The sequence below is a fragment of the Prunus dulcis genome, chromosome 3 (genome assembly GCF_902201215.1).
Source record: "Prunus dulcis chromosome 3, ALMONDv2, whole genome shotgun sequence".
NCBI lineage: Eukaryota > Viridiplantae > Streptophyta > Magnoliopsida > Rosales > Rosaceae > Prunus > Prunus dulcis.
Genome location: NC_047652.1, coordinates 22,889,836 through 22,903,039, shown reverse-complemented (window position 1 = coordinate 22,903,039; position 13,204 = coordinate 22,889,836). Strand labels below are relative to the sequence as shown.

Below are 13,204 nucleotides of genomic sequence, written 5' to 3'. Positions count from 1 at the left end.
CTTGCTAATTTAAAGACAAGTTTTGGACGGTGATTACAATTAATTTTTGTCTCTATCTATCTTTTCAAATGACCTAAAGACACATAAAAAAATAAAAAATAAAAGTGGGCCATACAAAAGACACGTCATTACTGAAATGATTTTCTAACAGTCAACTTAATAGACAGCTTAAATTAGTTAGATTTGAAAACAATGGGTGTAAATTGATGAAATTGAAACTCAGGGGTCCATATTGAGAATGACCATAAACCTTGAAGATGTCTTTTGAGGGAGCTTCTACAATGAAGAGTTTAGAGTGATGAGCTTATTTGAGGGGTTCAATCTTACCGTCAAACCATTTAAAATGTTTAATTCCATTGATTTTCTCACATTTGTTGATGGTGGCATTGAACTCCTCAAATAAGCTCCTCAGTCTAAACTCCTCATTATAGCATTTACGGTCTTTTGATGTTAGCCCAATAAAATAGAAACCCAAGTGTTTTCTTTATGTTCACTCATTTTAGTATTTATGTTACCCATCCCACATGCTAAGAGCAACTCCAGCGTGCCCGGGCAAAGGGGGGGTTTGGCCCAAAACAGACTTCCAGCGAACAAATATTGCACGGGCTGTGGGTGGGCTCCACAAGCCTGGGTTGGCCCTCAGGCAAAACCAGCCCTTAGTCTAACCTGGGTTTGACGTCAGCAACCAAAAAATAATTTTAAAAAATCTAAAAAAAATTTAAAAAATACTAAACTTTTCAGAATTTTTTTTAAAATAAATACTTAGTCATATTTTTCACTTTCCACACCAAAACTCTATACAAATTCCTCTCATCATATCTCATGTGAATAGTGGTTGTCATGGCAATAGGTGGAAACACACTTTGCTTTTTGTAAAGGCAGCCACTATTCACATGAATAGTAGCTGCCATAACCCCCCCTTGCCATGGCAAAGGGCAAATGGGTGGAGTTGCTCTAATGAGTTTTAGGTTATGTAAAATCAAGCAACTCATGTCATTTCAATCATTTTATAATAAAACAAAACTAGCCTAAACGCATGATGTTCCACTTCCATTCATTCGTTTTTGTCCCTATCGAATTTTTTCGGTGCAGTCTACTACTTTGTTTGCCCTCAAACTTCAAAGAAGATTCCTCTCAACTCTAGAGTTGTCTCGCTAATTTAAAACAAGTTTTGAACAGTGATCACAATTTATTTTTGTCTCTATCTCTCTTTTCGAGTGACCTACCCCGTAAAAGAAGAGAAAAACACAAAAAGACATTGAATCCGTGACATGAAAGTTATTCAGTGTGTTAAGTTTGAACCCATGGTAAATATAAGGAAGTATACTATAAAATGACCTAACATGTCAATAAAGATGTATAGAATTCCAATTTGAGTTTGCTTCCTAACGAATGAAATTCTGTGGTATACATTGTTACGGTCCTACTTGAACAGTAGGACTAGGTTTCTTTTTGCATGTAGATGTTAACAAAATGAGACCCCACCCACCCAGTCCACCACATTGGTTGTTTTTTTTTTTTTTTATCCCCACTTTTTTTCCACTTCGGGTGGCCAATCGTTGGTCACTTTTTCAAGATTATGCTCTAGTGGCTCCAATTTCTCATGAATATACCACGAACGTGTCTTATATTTTTCCCTAAACCTTTTTTGACCAAGCTAAAGTTGATCAACTGCCTCCTCAGCTTTTGAATGGACAAAAACGCCATACAAACTCATTACAATTAGCCACCGACTTAAATTATTAAACAACACTGATTTTGCCAATTAATTCCAACCAATTTTTATTATTTTATTTAATGACCATTTAACAAGATTTTGGTTTTTCAAAGGAAAAAAAGGAGAAGAAAATAAATTATACTACCACTCTTGCCTTCTTGCTTACCATTTTCTATTGCGTAGTGGAATGTTGTGGTCCAACTCCAAAAGAATCATTTCATTGTCTTGTCTATTCTTAACTTTTATATTCAAATGGTTCAATGGAAAAAAAAAAAAAAAAAAAAAGGTTCTCCCATTTTAGTTAGGGTTTAGTAATGAAACTCAAAATTGTATTATTAACCCTTTCATTTCTAGTGGATCACTTATATTAAAAGTCGAAAATGATTAAACTACGAGTACGAGTTTTTTCTAGTAGAACATCCTAAATAATATCAGGAAGTTCCTCATATTTTAAGCTCTCTGTATGTTTATATTTCACATCAGGAGCAAGATTTTAATTTACTAATTTTCAAATAAAGTGTAGAGAAATTTTCAAATCATGATTTTTATTTATTATTTTTAGTTGAACACAATTTTTAATGTTTATTTTTTGGCTGAATAACAATATTTAATGGTTCATGGTATATGTTAATATTAATAATCAGGTAACCGTTATTAATGAGGACACAGAATGAACAATCTCAGCACAAAAAAACAAAAAAGGTAAAAGGATGGGGATGGCTGCACATAAGGAAAGTATGGCGCGAAGTTCGACGATGGTTCTCTAGCTACAAAAAGCTTCAAGCTTGAGCGTTGAATCTCGTGAATGTAGGGAACCTTTCCTCCTCTTCATCTTTCTCTTTTCCAATCGGCAATCTCGTAATTCTGTTCTTATGTTCAATTCTGTTCTTATGTTCAAAATCTATTTGTTTCTTTTGGGTTAAATTCATTCCTTGAAAAGCAGCAAGGCTCAAATTCAGAATCGTTTCGTCTGTCACTCTGCATCAAGAGTGTCTGAAATACTTGGTTAGAACAATCTCTGTAAGTACTAAGGTTCAACTGTTTGTTTCTACGTTTTCAGTGGGTTCTTGAATATGCCAATATGGTGTGGGCTTGTCTAAATTCAAAACTTTTTTGGTGGGTTATTGAATCTGGGTTTTGTTCCTCAGTATGCTGATATGTTCAGTTTTCATTTTTGTTTCTTCTTTTTGTTTTTGGGTGAAATAACTTTCTCGGTTGCATGTTTTGAGTCATGACACCTCTGCTTGGATGATGGGTGTCTGTTTTCCTGGTGAACAAAGTTTCTGGTTAATTCAGATAATAAGTTCTGCTTAATCCAGCTGTTTTATTTCTTCTCTTTTGTTGCACTTCTTTTTACTAGTTTTGGGATGTTTTTTATTTTTGGCGAGATACAAAACGGGATCTAAAAAGTGTCAACCTTGGTTGGTGATATTCTTGTCCTTTTTATATACATCTTTGCTGATGATGAATCAGCTTATAATTTTAGTCCTTTGGTTAGTAGGTTCGTTTTACTCTTTTTTTTTTTTTCCCAGTTCTATGATGATCAGATTGTGTGTAAATTTTATATTATTTTTTTAGATACAACAAGATACAGATTCCTAGTTACAGTTGCTGATATGTTTTTCTTCCCTTAATCTTGTTAACCTACAGAAAGATTGCAATGACGACTTGTATACCTGCTGGAAGTGGCAATCTGCATTATAGGGTGAGGGACTTTAAGGGACAAGGTTGTAGAAAGGCTTCCTGGGTTTCCAGTGTGACGTTCAGTGGAAGCATACATAAAGAGCTTTCGTGGTATGGTACCTGATTACTGCCTTGGTCTTGTAGTTAATTTATATAAGACTTTTGCTTTGTTTTTTCATGTACAAAACTCCACATTCTTCTGAAGTTGGTGTCCCTGCTGGTCCACCATATAGATCTTTTTATGCCACACTTATGCTTTATCCACAATTATCCAGGTCAGCTGGGGCATCAAAGTTCTTGCAGATCCAGAGATGTAACTTTTCTCAATATCCAATTAATGAGAACTCAAAGTCCTTAAGAACAGTCACTGTATCAAGCCTGAGAGATGATTCCACTAAGTCTTTTGATTTTGCCGTTATTGGTAGTGGAGTTGCTGGCCTTCGTTATGCTCTTGAAGTGGCAAAACATGGATCTGTTGCTGTGATTACCAAGGCTGAGCCGCACGAGAGCAATACAAACTATGCTCAAGGTGGTGTTAGTGCTGTGTTGTGCCCTTCGGATTCTGTGGAGAGTCATGTACAGGATACAATTGTAGCAGGGGCTTATCTCTGTGACGAGGAGACTGTCAGAGTATGTTATTGGACTTATAAGTTGACACGAATCAGTTGCAGATGATAATTGATTATTGTGAATAAGTTGCAGATGATAAATGATTATTGTGATATTTTGTCCAGGTTGTCTGTACAGAAGGACCTGAAAGAATTAGAGAATTAATTGCAATGGGTGCATCATTCGACCATGGGGAGGATGGAAACTTGCACTTAGCAAGAGAGGGGGGTCATTCTCATCACAGAATTGTTCATGCTGCTGATATGACTGGAAGGGAGATTGAACGGGCTCTGTTGGAGGCAGTTCTTAAGGATCCTAATATCTTCATGTTTGAACACCACCTTGCAATAGATTTGCTAACTTGTCAGGTTTACTTTTTCCTCATGCTTTGTTTGTGAAAGTGTGTTTCACTTGCTCCTGCACAAATTGGCTTTAGAGGATTGACTTTCAGAAAGGCAACTAGGTTCTGTCATAGTATTAACTCTAACACACACCTAGGAACTAAGTGAAAGCTTTGGTGGTCTAAATTAGCTCCATGCTGATTTGATATAGTTAAAATTGATTGTAGGAATTGTATGAATACTTTTCCGTTTTTACTAACAGAAAAATGTATTTCTGGCAATACAGGATGGTTCTGACACAGTTTGTCTTGGTGTTGACACTTTGAATACAGAAACACAAGAGGTGACTACAATTTGCCGCATATTCTCTTTAAGGTTTTGTAGGGGAATATTTTGCTAGAAGAAATCTTTACCATCATCTTCCTTGCCTTTGTCCATTAATGGAAACATATATCCATATTTGTTTACAAAATTCCCTTATTTTGCACTTTCAGGTGATACGATTTATTTCAAAGGTGACTCTACTTGCGTCCGGTGGGGCTGGGCAAATCTATCCGACAACTACAAATCCTCCGGTACTAATGTTTTTGAAGTACTCCTGTAATTTTTTTCCCTCTGTATATTCTAGAACAAAGATGCAATTCTTTTATTTAAGTAGTTAAGAGACAAAATTGAGTGATTGTAGAAAAATATAATCAGAGAATGATTACCTGTTTAATAAGTAAAATGCTGATTACCTGTTTTATCATAAGTAAAATGCTCTATCTGATTGCTTGTGATGTATTCTTATAGGTGGCCACAGGGGATGGAATTGCTATGGCTCATAGAGCTCAAGCTGTGATTTCCAACATGGAGTAAGTAAACATACATCAATAATCTGAATTTTTTTTTTTGAGAAAAAAAAAAAAAAAACTGTGTTGCAAATATGGGTTAATTGATTATGCGAGACAATGCCATTTCGAAAATTTGGTAAAAACATTACAACTTTGTTCCATTGCGCTTCCGCTCACAAGTTTTTCTTCTAGTATGGTTCAAACTTATAATACTCTCCTAGTGCCCAAACTGGCAAATTAGTTTTGAATGATCCTCCAGCGGCAAAACCCATGTTGTCATGATTTGTAAGGGTGGAACTTGATATTGGATAAGCTATGTAGCTTTAAGTGTAATATTGTAGGCTTTTGAATTTGTTAGCTGTCCCCCTTTTATGTTTTTATGCTTTGTTTTTCTTTCACAGGTTCGTTCAGTTCCATCCTACAGCCTTAGCTGATGAAGGCCTTCCTGCCAAACCTACCAGGGCTCGAGAAAATGCATTTCTCATCACTGAAGCAGTCAGGGGTGATGGAGGCATCCTCTACAATTTAGACATGGAAAGGTTCATGCCACTCTATGATGAACGAGCAGAACTTGCTCCCAGGGATGTGGTGGCAAGAGGCATAGACGACCAGCTTAAAAAGCGTAATGAAAAGTATGTGCTACTTGATATAAGTCACAAGCCGAGGGAAAAAATTCTCTCACACTTCCCCAACATAGCAGCTGAGTGCCTTAAGTATGGCTTGGACATAACTCGTCAGCCAATTCCAGTGGTTCCTGCTGCTCATTATATGTGTGGGGGAGTCCGTGCTGGACTCCAGGGAGAGACAAATGTACGGGGCCTGTATGTGGCAGGTGAAGTTGCTTGCACAGGTTTGCATGGAGCAAACCGTCTTGCTAGTAACTCGTTGCTTGAAGCTCTAGTTTTTGCACGAAGAGCAGTCCAGCCCTCAATTGATCACATGAAGAGCTCTAGCCTCGACTCCAGTGCTTCAAATTGGTGGTCCAGACCAGTAGTGCCTGTATCACTTGAGAGCAATGTCATCAACAAAATTTTGACAATGACCAGGGAAATAAGAAAAGAAGTGCAATCAATCATGTGGAAGTATGTCGGAATTGTTCGATCTACGACAAGGCTTGAAGCAGCAGAGCAAAAGATTTGTGATGTAGAGGCTAAATGGGAGGAATACTTATTTCAGCTAGGATGGGAACCTGCAATGGTGGGGCTTGAGGCTTGCGAAATGAGGAACTTTTTCTGTTGTGCAAAGCTAGTGGTGAGCAGTGCTCTTGCTAGGCATGAGAGCCGTGGACTTCACTACACAATTGATTTTCCTCATCTTGAGGAAAGCAAGAGGCTACCTACAGTAATATTCCCTTGTTCATCTGTACGGACTTCATGGAGTTCACGACAACTACACAAACAGCCAATTTGTTAGGAAGTGCAATTGTCACGCTAATAATTAAAATTATAGGGTTGTCATGATCACCAATGTCTCAAAGTTTTGGCCTCCAGAACCGTTTTGGTTGGGGGTTGAAGCTTCCGCAATTTAAGCAGCTTCTGGTGAAAGCCGCACCAGGTTGCACCCTTTTACTTTTGGTTTATAATTCCTTTTACCTACTATACTTGTTTACTGATTCTTTGTTTAAATAAAAGAAAGAAAGTTTCAGCAGAATTGGTGACATATACTTTGGCATTATGCCATTGTCACATTTTACATTATTGATATCAGAAGAGTGTCAACCCTAAGACAGATCGTTTGTTCACATATGCTGTATAACCTATAAGTGGGTTCTCCATCTTCTCGACTGAAAAAGATGGCCTGCAGTTTCAGGGAGCTCCTGATGTTTCTTTCTTGTAGGGTTAGCTGTTATCAATGTCCCAAATACGAGTAATGCTAGGGCCATCTGCTGCATTTTTCATTTCGCCTTCTGATGATTGCATTGATAATGCCTAATGCAAGCAATCCACAACTGCAGGGAGTTCTTTCTCAACTTTGCTACGAATCAGGTTAAAAACCCAAAGTTGTACTGGAAAAATCCCTTTAAGCTGATGATGATTAACTTATCAGGATGGCATGAAAAAGGGGATGAAATACAAGAATTTTGATGGAAGTTAGTTGAATGTTGTTCATTTCAATGAATATGTTTTTGCTCTCTTATTGAAGGCAGCAAAAACAGAAAACTGGTTGAAAAATATTTACATCCAGTTAATACTTTTTCTCGAGCAAAAGAAAAAAAAAAAAAAAAAGACCCGCTGGGATCAAATTAAAAACATATTACTTAGTGACAATTACATTATAATCCTGCCCAAAATGTTATGTTTACGGCATAACCCCCAAACCCTACAGAGGATTAATATGTGCTCGTTATGTTTACCGAAGCAGAATCTACAGAGGATTTACAATTTTACATTACTGTAATTTATTTTATTTTCTCCAAGGAAAATTGCATTATCCATTCACATGTGAATAGATGCGATGGACCATGATGTCATGTTCTCTATCTTTTTTCCTGAAACCAATTTCAATATTTCTGTACATACATACTTTTGTGCCAATTGAATTTAACCCCAAATTATGTTCTGATAATTTGCTAAGCCTACCATGGATCTTGCCAGGCTACTTTGTGCACTTGGGCTTTTAGTTTTGGTTCTGCCTGAGCAACTGAAGGCAGTGAATGCTGGGGCTGTTGGCAGTTCTAGGAGTTGTGGGTTTCCAGCAATATATAACTTTGGAGACTCAAACTCTGATACAGGGGCAATCTCAGCAGCCATATCTGAGGTTCCTCCTCCAAATGGTGAAAGCTTCTTTGGACATCCTTCTGGCCGCTTTTCTGATGGTCGTCTTATTATAGATTTTATAGGTAAGCAACTTCTCTATTTGTCATGTCGCGCTCTACAAGTTTCGACTCTTTCTACTCGGCTATATCAGCTATATCGGGTAAATAATAGGTGACCTATTATTTCTTATTTGGTTTTAAACTTTGTGCAGCTGAGAAATTGCAGTTACCATACCTCAGTCCATACCTGGACTCACTTGGGACCAATTTCAGGCATGGTGCAAATTTTGCAACTGGTGGTTCATCTATTAGGCCGGGCGGCTACAGCCCATTTCATCTTGGCATTCAACTTTCCCAGTTCATAAGATTCAAGTCTCACAGCATTGCTCTCTATAAACAACTTAGTTCAAACAGTTAGTCTTCTCTCCTTCCCACTACAGCAAATTTTGATCACTTCATGTCTCATTCCATTGAATATATATATTGGCACCAGGAAGACTTCCTAGGCCTGAGGACTTCTCGAAAGCTCTGTACACATTTGATATTGGTCAGAATGATCTTGCCTACGGTCTTCAACACGGGACGGTAGAAGAAGTTAGAGCCTCCATTCCTGCAATCCTGAGCCAATTGTCCCAAGCAATCTCTGTATGTATGCATCAGCATTATTAACTTACTTGGACCTTGGACGTGACCGAAACATAGACATGTACTGATTTATATGTGCCATATGTTTCAGCAACTATACAAGGAAGGAGCAAGGTTTTTTTGGGTGCATGACACAGGCCCACATGGGTGCTTGCCCTATAGTGTCATCTATGATGAATCAAAGCCTGTCAATCTGGACCAGAGTGGCTGTGTGAAGCCTCTGAATGAGGTGGCTCAGGAGTTCAATCGGCAACTTAAGGACAGCGTATCACGGTTAAGATCAGAGCTCCCTCTTGCAGTATTTACATACGTCGATGTGTATTCAGCTAAATATGCACTGATTAGCAATGCAAAAAGTCAAGGTAACTTCAGTTACCATTATCAAACATTTGATAGTGATCAAGAATCATTTATGTCCTAATATTTCTGCGTATGGTGATGACAGGTTTTGTTGATCCATTTGACTTCTGCTGTGGCAGTTACTATGGCTATCATGTTGACTGTGGAAAGAAAGCCATAGTGAATGGAACCGTCTATGGTAATCCTTGTAAAAATCCATCAAGACATATTAGTTGGGATGGCATACACTACTCTCAGGCAGCAAACCTGTTGATTGCTGAGCGCATTCTCAATGGCTCATTCTCCAACCCCCCTGTTTCAGTCACTGAGGTTTGTCGTCTCTCCAAGAATGTATGAACACCATGCCAGAGTCAATAACCACGGTTTGTTTGATTAAAATCGTTAGCTGTGATAATTGTTTACATTTTTGGCATTAGTGAAGGTTTGTTTTAGCCTTTTAAGTGATTTGTCCACAAGGAAACTTTAGATCAGAAGTACTTTTGAAAAAAGGGAAAGAGCAGTGAGCCACCCATAAATACCCTCCATTAATTTCAGATGTTCATTCACCTCAAAGACAATTGCTGCCCAACTACTCGATAAGCTATGACTTTTGAGGCTTCGAAGACAAATAAGCCATTTTAGTTACTCTGAAAGCACACACATATATGTAGTAAGAAGCAATTGAAGTTGTCAAACAGGCATTTCGGTGCACCAACAAAAGAAAATGATGCTCCACCAATTCTTTATTGAGTATTGACATTGAGACATACAAAGAAGAATCTGACAAAGGAATTTTATCACGTCTAGAAACAATTGAAGCAATAACAAGCAAACCTTTTTCTTTTGACACTTACAAATATTGGAATTATTAAACTCATACCAGAATCTCTTTCCTGCTGTCATTCACTTATTCTTTAAAAATTTCCAAGACCACCTAACAATCGCAAACCAACTAAACCTCTACTAGGACATCCTTTACATATACGAGCCTATATACTTGATTGCATCATAATACCTCAATGATGTCATTTTCTATGATTCTGGAGTTGGCAGTGTCAAGAAGAGTCTCTAATGATCTGGGTTTCCTGCTCCGAACCCTGCCTGCTTCTTTCAACAACTCAGCCAACCTCCGCTTCTCATCGGCCACATCAGGATTTGCCGTTCCAAGTTTCTCTTCTCTCATGCCAACAACATATTCCAGAATTTCAATGGCATCATCCAATCTGTGTTGGTTACAAAAGAGACATTAAAGAGTTAAAGCATTAGAAAAAAAGAAAAGAAAAAAAGAAAGAAGGAGAAGCTTAAAGCATGCTAACTACTTTAAACCTCATTGCTGGGTGAGAAACCTTATAGCATAAGAAACTAAAAAACACAGCAAATGATTGAAAAAGTGAATGCCAGAACAAAGAAGAGCACAGTACCTTCCCATTGCATCATATGTGCCAGCCAAATTACTATACACCCCTAATGTATCAGGGTGATATGGCCCATACTCCTTTTCTAAGATATTCCTTGCTTCTTCAAACAGGTCTGCAGCCTCATTTATTGAATAACGCTGAACACAGACTAGACCCATTTGGTTGAGTGCAATACCAAACAAGGCAGATTTCTTCTCTCCAGTGGCCCTAAACTTTGATATGGAACTCTTGAAGGTGTCATAAGAATCAGAATAATTTCCCATCATATAGTACATGACCCCCATCTGAGCCTCAATTCCTGCAGTTGTGCTTTGGTGGCCAGGGCCGTCACCAAAGATTTTCAAAGCCTTCTTGAGTAACTTCAGGGCTTGCTCCAAATCATTCATAGATTGATAGATAGCAGAAACATCAATAAGACCACTGGCAATCTCTTCTGAGGGGGTGCCAGGATTGGGCTTCCCATAAATTCGATGTGCATTTTCACAGTACGACTTTGATTCCTTAAACTTTCCTATCTTGTTGTACAGATCAGCTAAACGAACATAAACAGAAGCTACTGCTGGATGACTCTCTCCTTTAGTTGTCTTAAACACAGTGAGTGCTTTCTGGTAAGAAAACACTGCCTCATCATACCGAGCCAAGGATAGGTAAGCGTCTCCAATGCTGCAATCAATTGAAGCAGCATCTACTTCCTGGTCATTGGCAGACATGGACATGCCTGCTAAAACATAATGCTCAAGAGCAGCTTCATAGTCTCCTTTTGAGTCACAAATAAGTCCCATGAGTCTTCTATCTGCTGCTTCTTCAAGGGAAGCAGGGGAACCATTCTCCCTGTGAATTTCAAGAGCCATCTGGCAGAGCTTCTCGGCCTCATCAAATTGCAATGCTTGAACATGGGCCTCTGCTACATACCGACATGTCTCACCAAGACGAGGGTCTGTTTCTCCCAGGACTTGCCTTTGTATTTCCATACCTGCTGTATAGAACAGTATTGAATTCTCAATCTGACCAGTCATTGCATAAATATCACCTAATTGCATGCACCCTGCAAACTTGGCTAGTGCGTGGTCTTGGCCATCCTCTATAGCTGGAATATCAATGGCACGCTCAAGAACTGGAATTGCCTCATTATACTGGCCTAAGCTGCAATAGATTGCTGCCAAAACATGCAAACACATGACCAACTCTAAACTGGGTTTCTCCTTTGTACACTTCTCAAACGATTTCACTGCCCGGAGAGCTAACTCAAGCGCTTTCTGGGGATTTTCACCAGAACCAATCAAATCCCTTGCTTGTTTAAGCAAGAACGGGCCAAGGTCAGGGTTATCCATTCCCGCCTCAAGAGGATCCCCGACTCCATTCTGAAACCTTACCCCATGTAAAGCAAAACTTCTCTGCTTGTTCTTTGAGAATACTGCATTGGATTTTTTCGGATTCTTCTCATACCTCTTATCAAGCGGAGGCTTATCATGTGGAGATTTGCTCTTAGGACTTGATTTTGCAGACGGTGTCTTTACCCTTGTTGTTGGGGACTTTTTAGCAGCAGACACAATTGCTTTCTCAGGTGTTGAGTCACTACCAGTACCCGCCTCTTTAGTTTCTATCACAACCTCTTTTCGTATCTCCAAATGCTCATGAACATATCCAACAAGATGGTTCAATTCGGAATCGATCCTCGACTCCGCACCGAATGATCCAAAGCTAGCCCTGGATGGAGATTGATCAGAGCTCTGCATCTCACAGACATTGTGATACAACTGCTCAATAGAGGTGTCAATCCCACCATCCATAGCCAGACCAATGGAGCCACTCTGAGGACTTTGAGGACTCAATGGACTTCTTGGAGAGCCTTGCTGACTATAGCTTTCCTTTTGAGGCGCATAGTCTCCATTGGGTTCATCTACTTCACTGTACTCATTCGGTGCATCCATAGCCAATCCAGGCATTGCTTTGTGCTTGCTCTGGAGTATGAACAAATGGAATCAGAGCAAAACCAATAAATCAAATGAAAAAAGTACTTGTGACAAAGTCATTGACTTGGGAATTTCATCATAATCTTGGGAAAAAAAATATTTGTTGGCACATATATATAATCCAAAAAGTCAACGAAATAAACATTACAATCCCAAAAATGTTATCATATCAGAAAAAGATAACCCAGAAGAGAACTGAATTCAATAGCTATGGTTGTCTCCACTTTATACATAAACGACAAAAAAAAATCAGAACCTGTCAAGCAGACACACAGAAACCAAACACTAACAACAAAGACAAATAAAGAGGCAATGCCAATAAGGAAAAAGCTCGAAGCTTTAGCAGCAATAAATACAGAAAATAGATAGAAACAATAAACGAGTGTTACTTGAATATTATTGTGAGAGAAGCGAAGCTGAGAGAATGGCAAAGCTTGAGGCTCCTCTGTGGGTTTTATGTTACAGATAGACACACAGACGAGCTGATGATGTGTCTCTGTTTTCTTAAATATATATACAAGTTTGAGGGGTAGAAGAAGACGAAGAGGCAGAGAGACAATGGAAGAACGGTCAGGGGCAAATTGGGTAATTGAGAAATAAATATATATAGATAATATATATAAGTGTATATTTAGTCTTAGGTGTGGGGTTGCAGAAGAGTTGGAATGTTGAAGCAATGAGGAAGGCGACCTCCCTCCCACTCTTCTCTTTCTCTCTCTCTGATTTTTATTATTAATGGATTTTAAAAAAAATAATTAATTTTGATTTTTTCGCTGTGACGTCGCAAGTTGGCGGGATTAACGGCTTTTCAACGCCAAAAGGCGCTGGAAATGTTCGGATGACAGTGCTGTTTGTTACGGGAATATGAAACTTTAATCTCACTTTAACACG

General features: G+C 38.6%; 3 protein-coding genes across 3 annotated transcripts; 2 read left to right on the top strand and 1 right to left on the bottom strand.

The window, feature by feature from the left end:
* The first annotated feature begins 2,330 nt into the window (after positions 1-2,330).
* LOC117621557 (L-aspartate oxidase, chloroplastic) lies at positions 2,331-6,833 on the top strand. The gene is made up of 9 exons (XM_034352110.1): positions 2,331-2,524; positions 2,661-2,737; positions 3,368-3,511; positions 3,676-4,030; positions 4,135-4,377; positions 4,637-4,693; positions 4,845-4,925; positions 5,143-5,204; positions 5,585-6,833. Exons 3-9 carry the CDS (start codon positions 3,378-3,380, stop codon positions 6,594-6,596), a joined length of 1,944 nt encoding a protein of 647 aa, XP_034208001.1. The 5' UTR covers positions 2,331-2,524; positions 2,661-2,737; positions 3,368-3,377; the 3' UTR covers positions 6,597-6,833.
* An 846-nt stretch (positions 6,834-7,679) lies between these two features.
* LOC117621423 (GDSL esterase/lipase At3g27950) lies at positions 7,680-10,184 on the top strand. Its single transcript, XM_034351894.1, has 5 exons — positions 7,680-8,022; positions 8,151-8,351; positions 8,432-8,583; positions 8,675-8,945; positions 9,029-10,184. Exons 1-5 carry the CDS (start codon positions 7,764-7,766, stop codon positions 9,277-9,279), a joined length of 1,134 nt encoding a protein of 377 aa, XP_034207785.1. The 5' UTR covers positions 7,680-7,763; the 3' UTR covers positions 9,280-10,184.
* Positions 9,624-13,044, bottom strand: LOC117621422 (protein KINESIN LIGHT CHAIN-RELATED 2). The gene is made up of 3 exons (XM_034351893.1): positions 12,703-13,044; positions 10,344-12,301; positions 9,624-10,145 (listed from the first exon to the last, which is right to left on the bottom strand). The coding sequence occupies exons 2-3, from the start codon at positions 12,284-12,286 to the stop codon at positions 9,929-9,931; spliced, it is 2,160 nt and encodes a 719-aa protein (XP_034207784.1). The 5' UTR covers positions 12,287-12,301; positions 12,703-13,044; the 3' UTR covers positions 9,624-9,928.
* Positions 13,045-13,204: the final 160 nt, after the last annotated feature.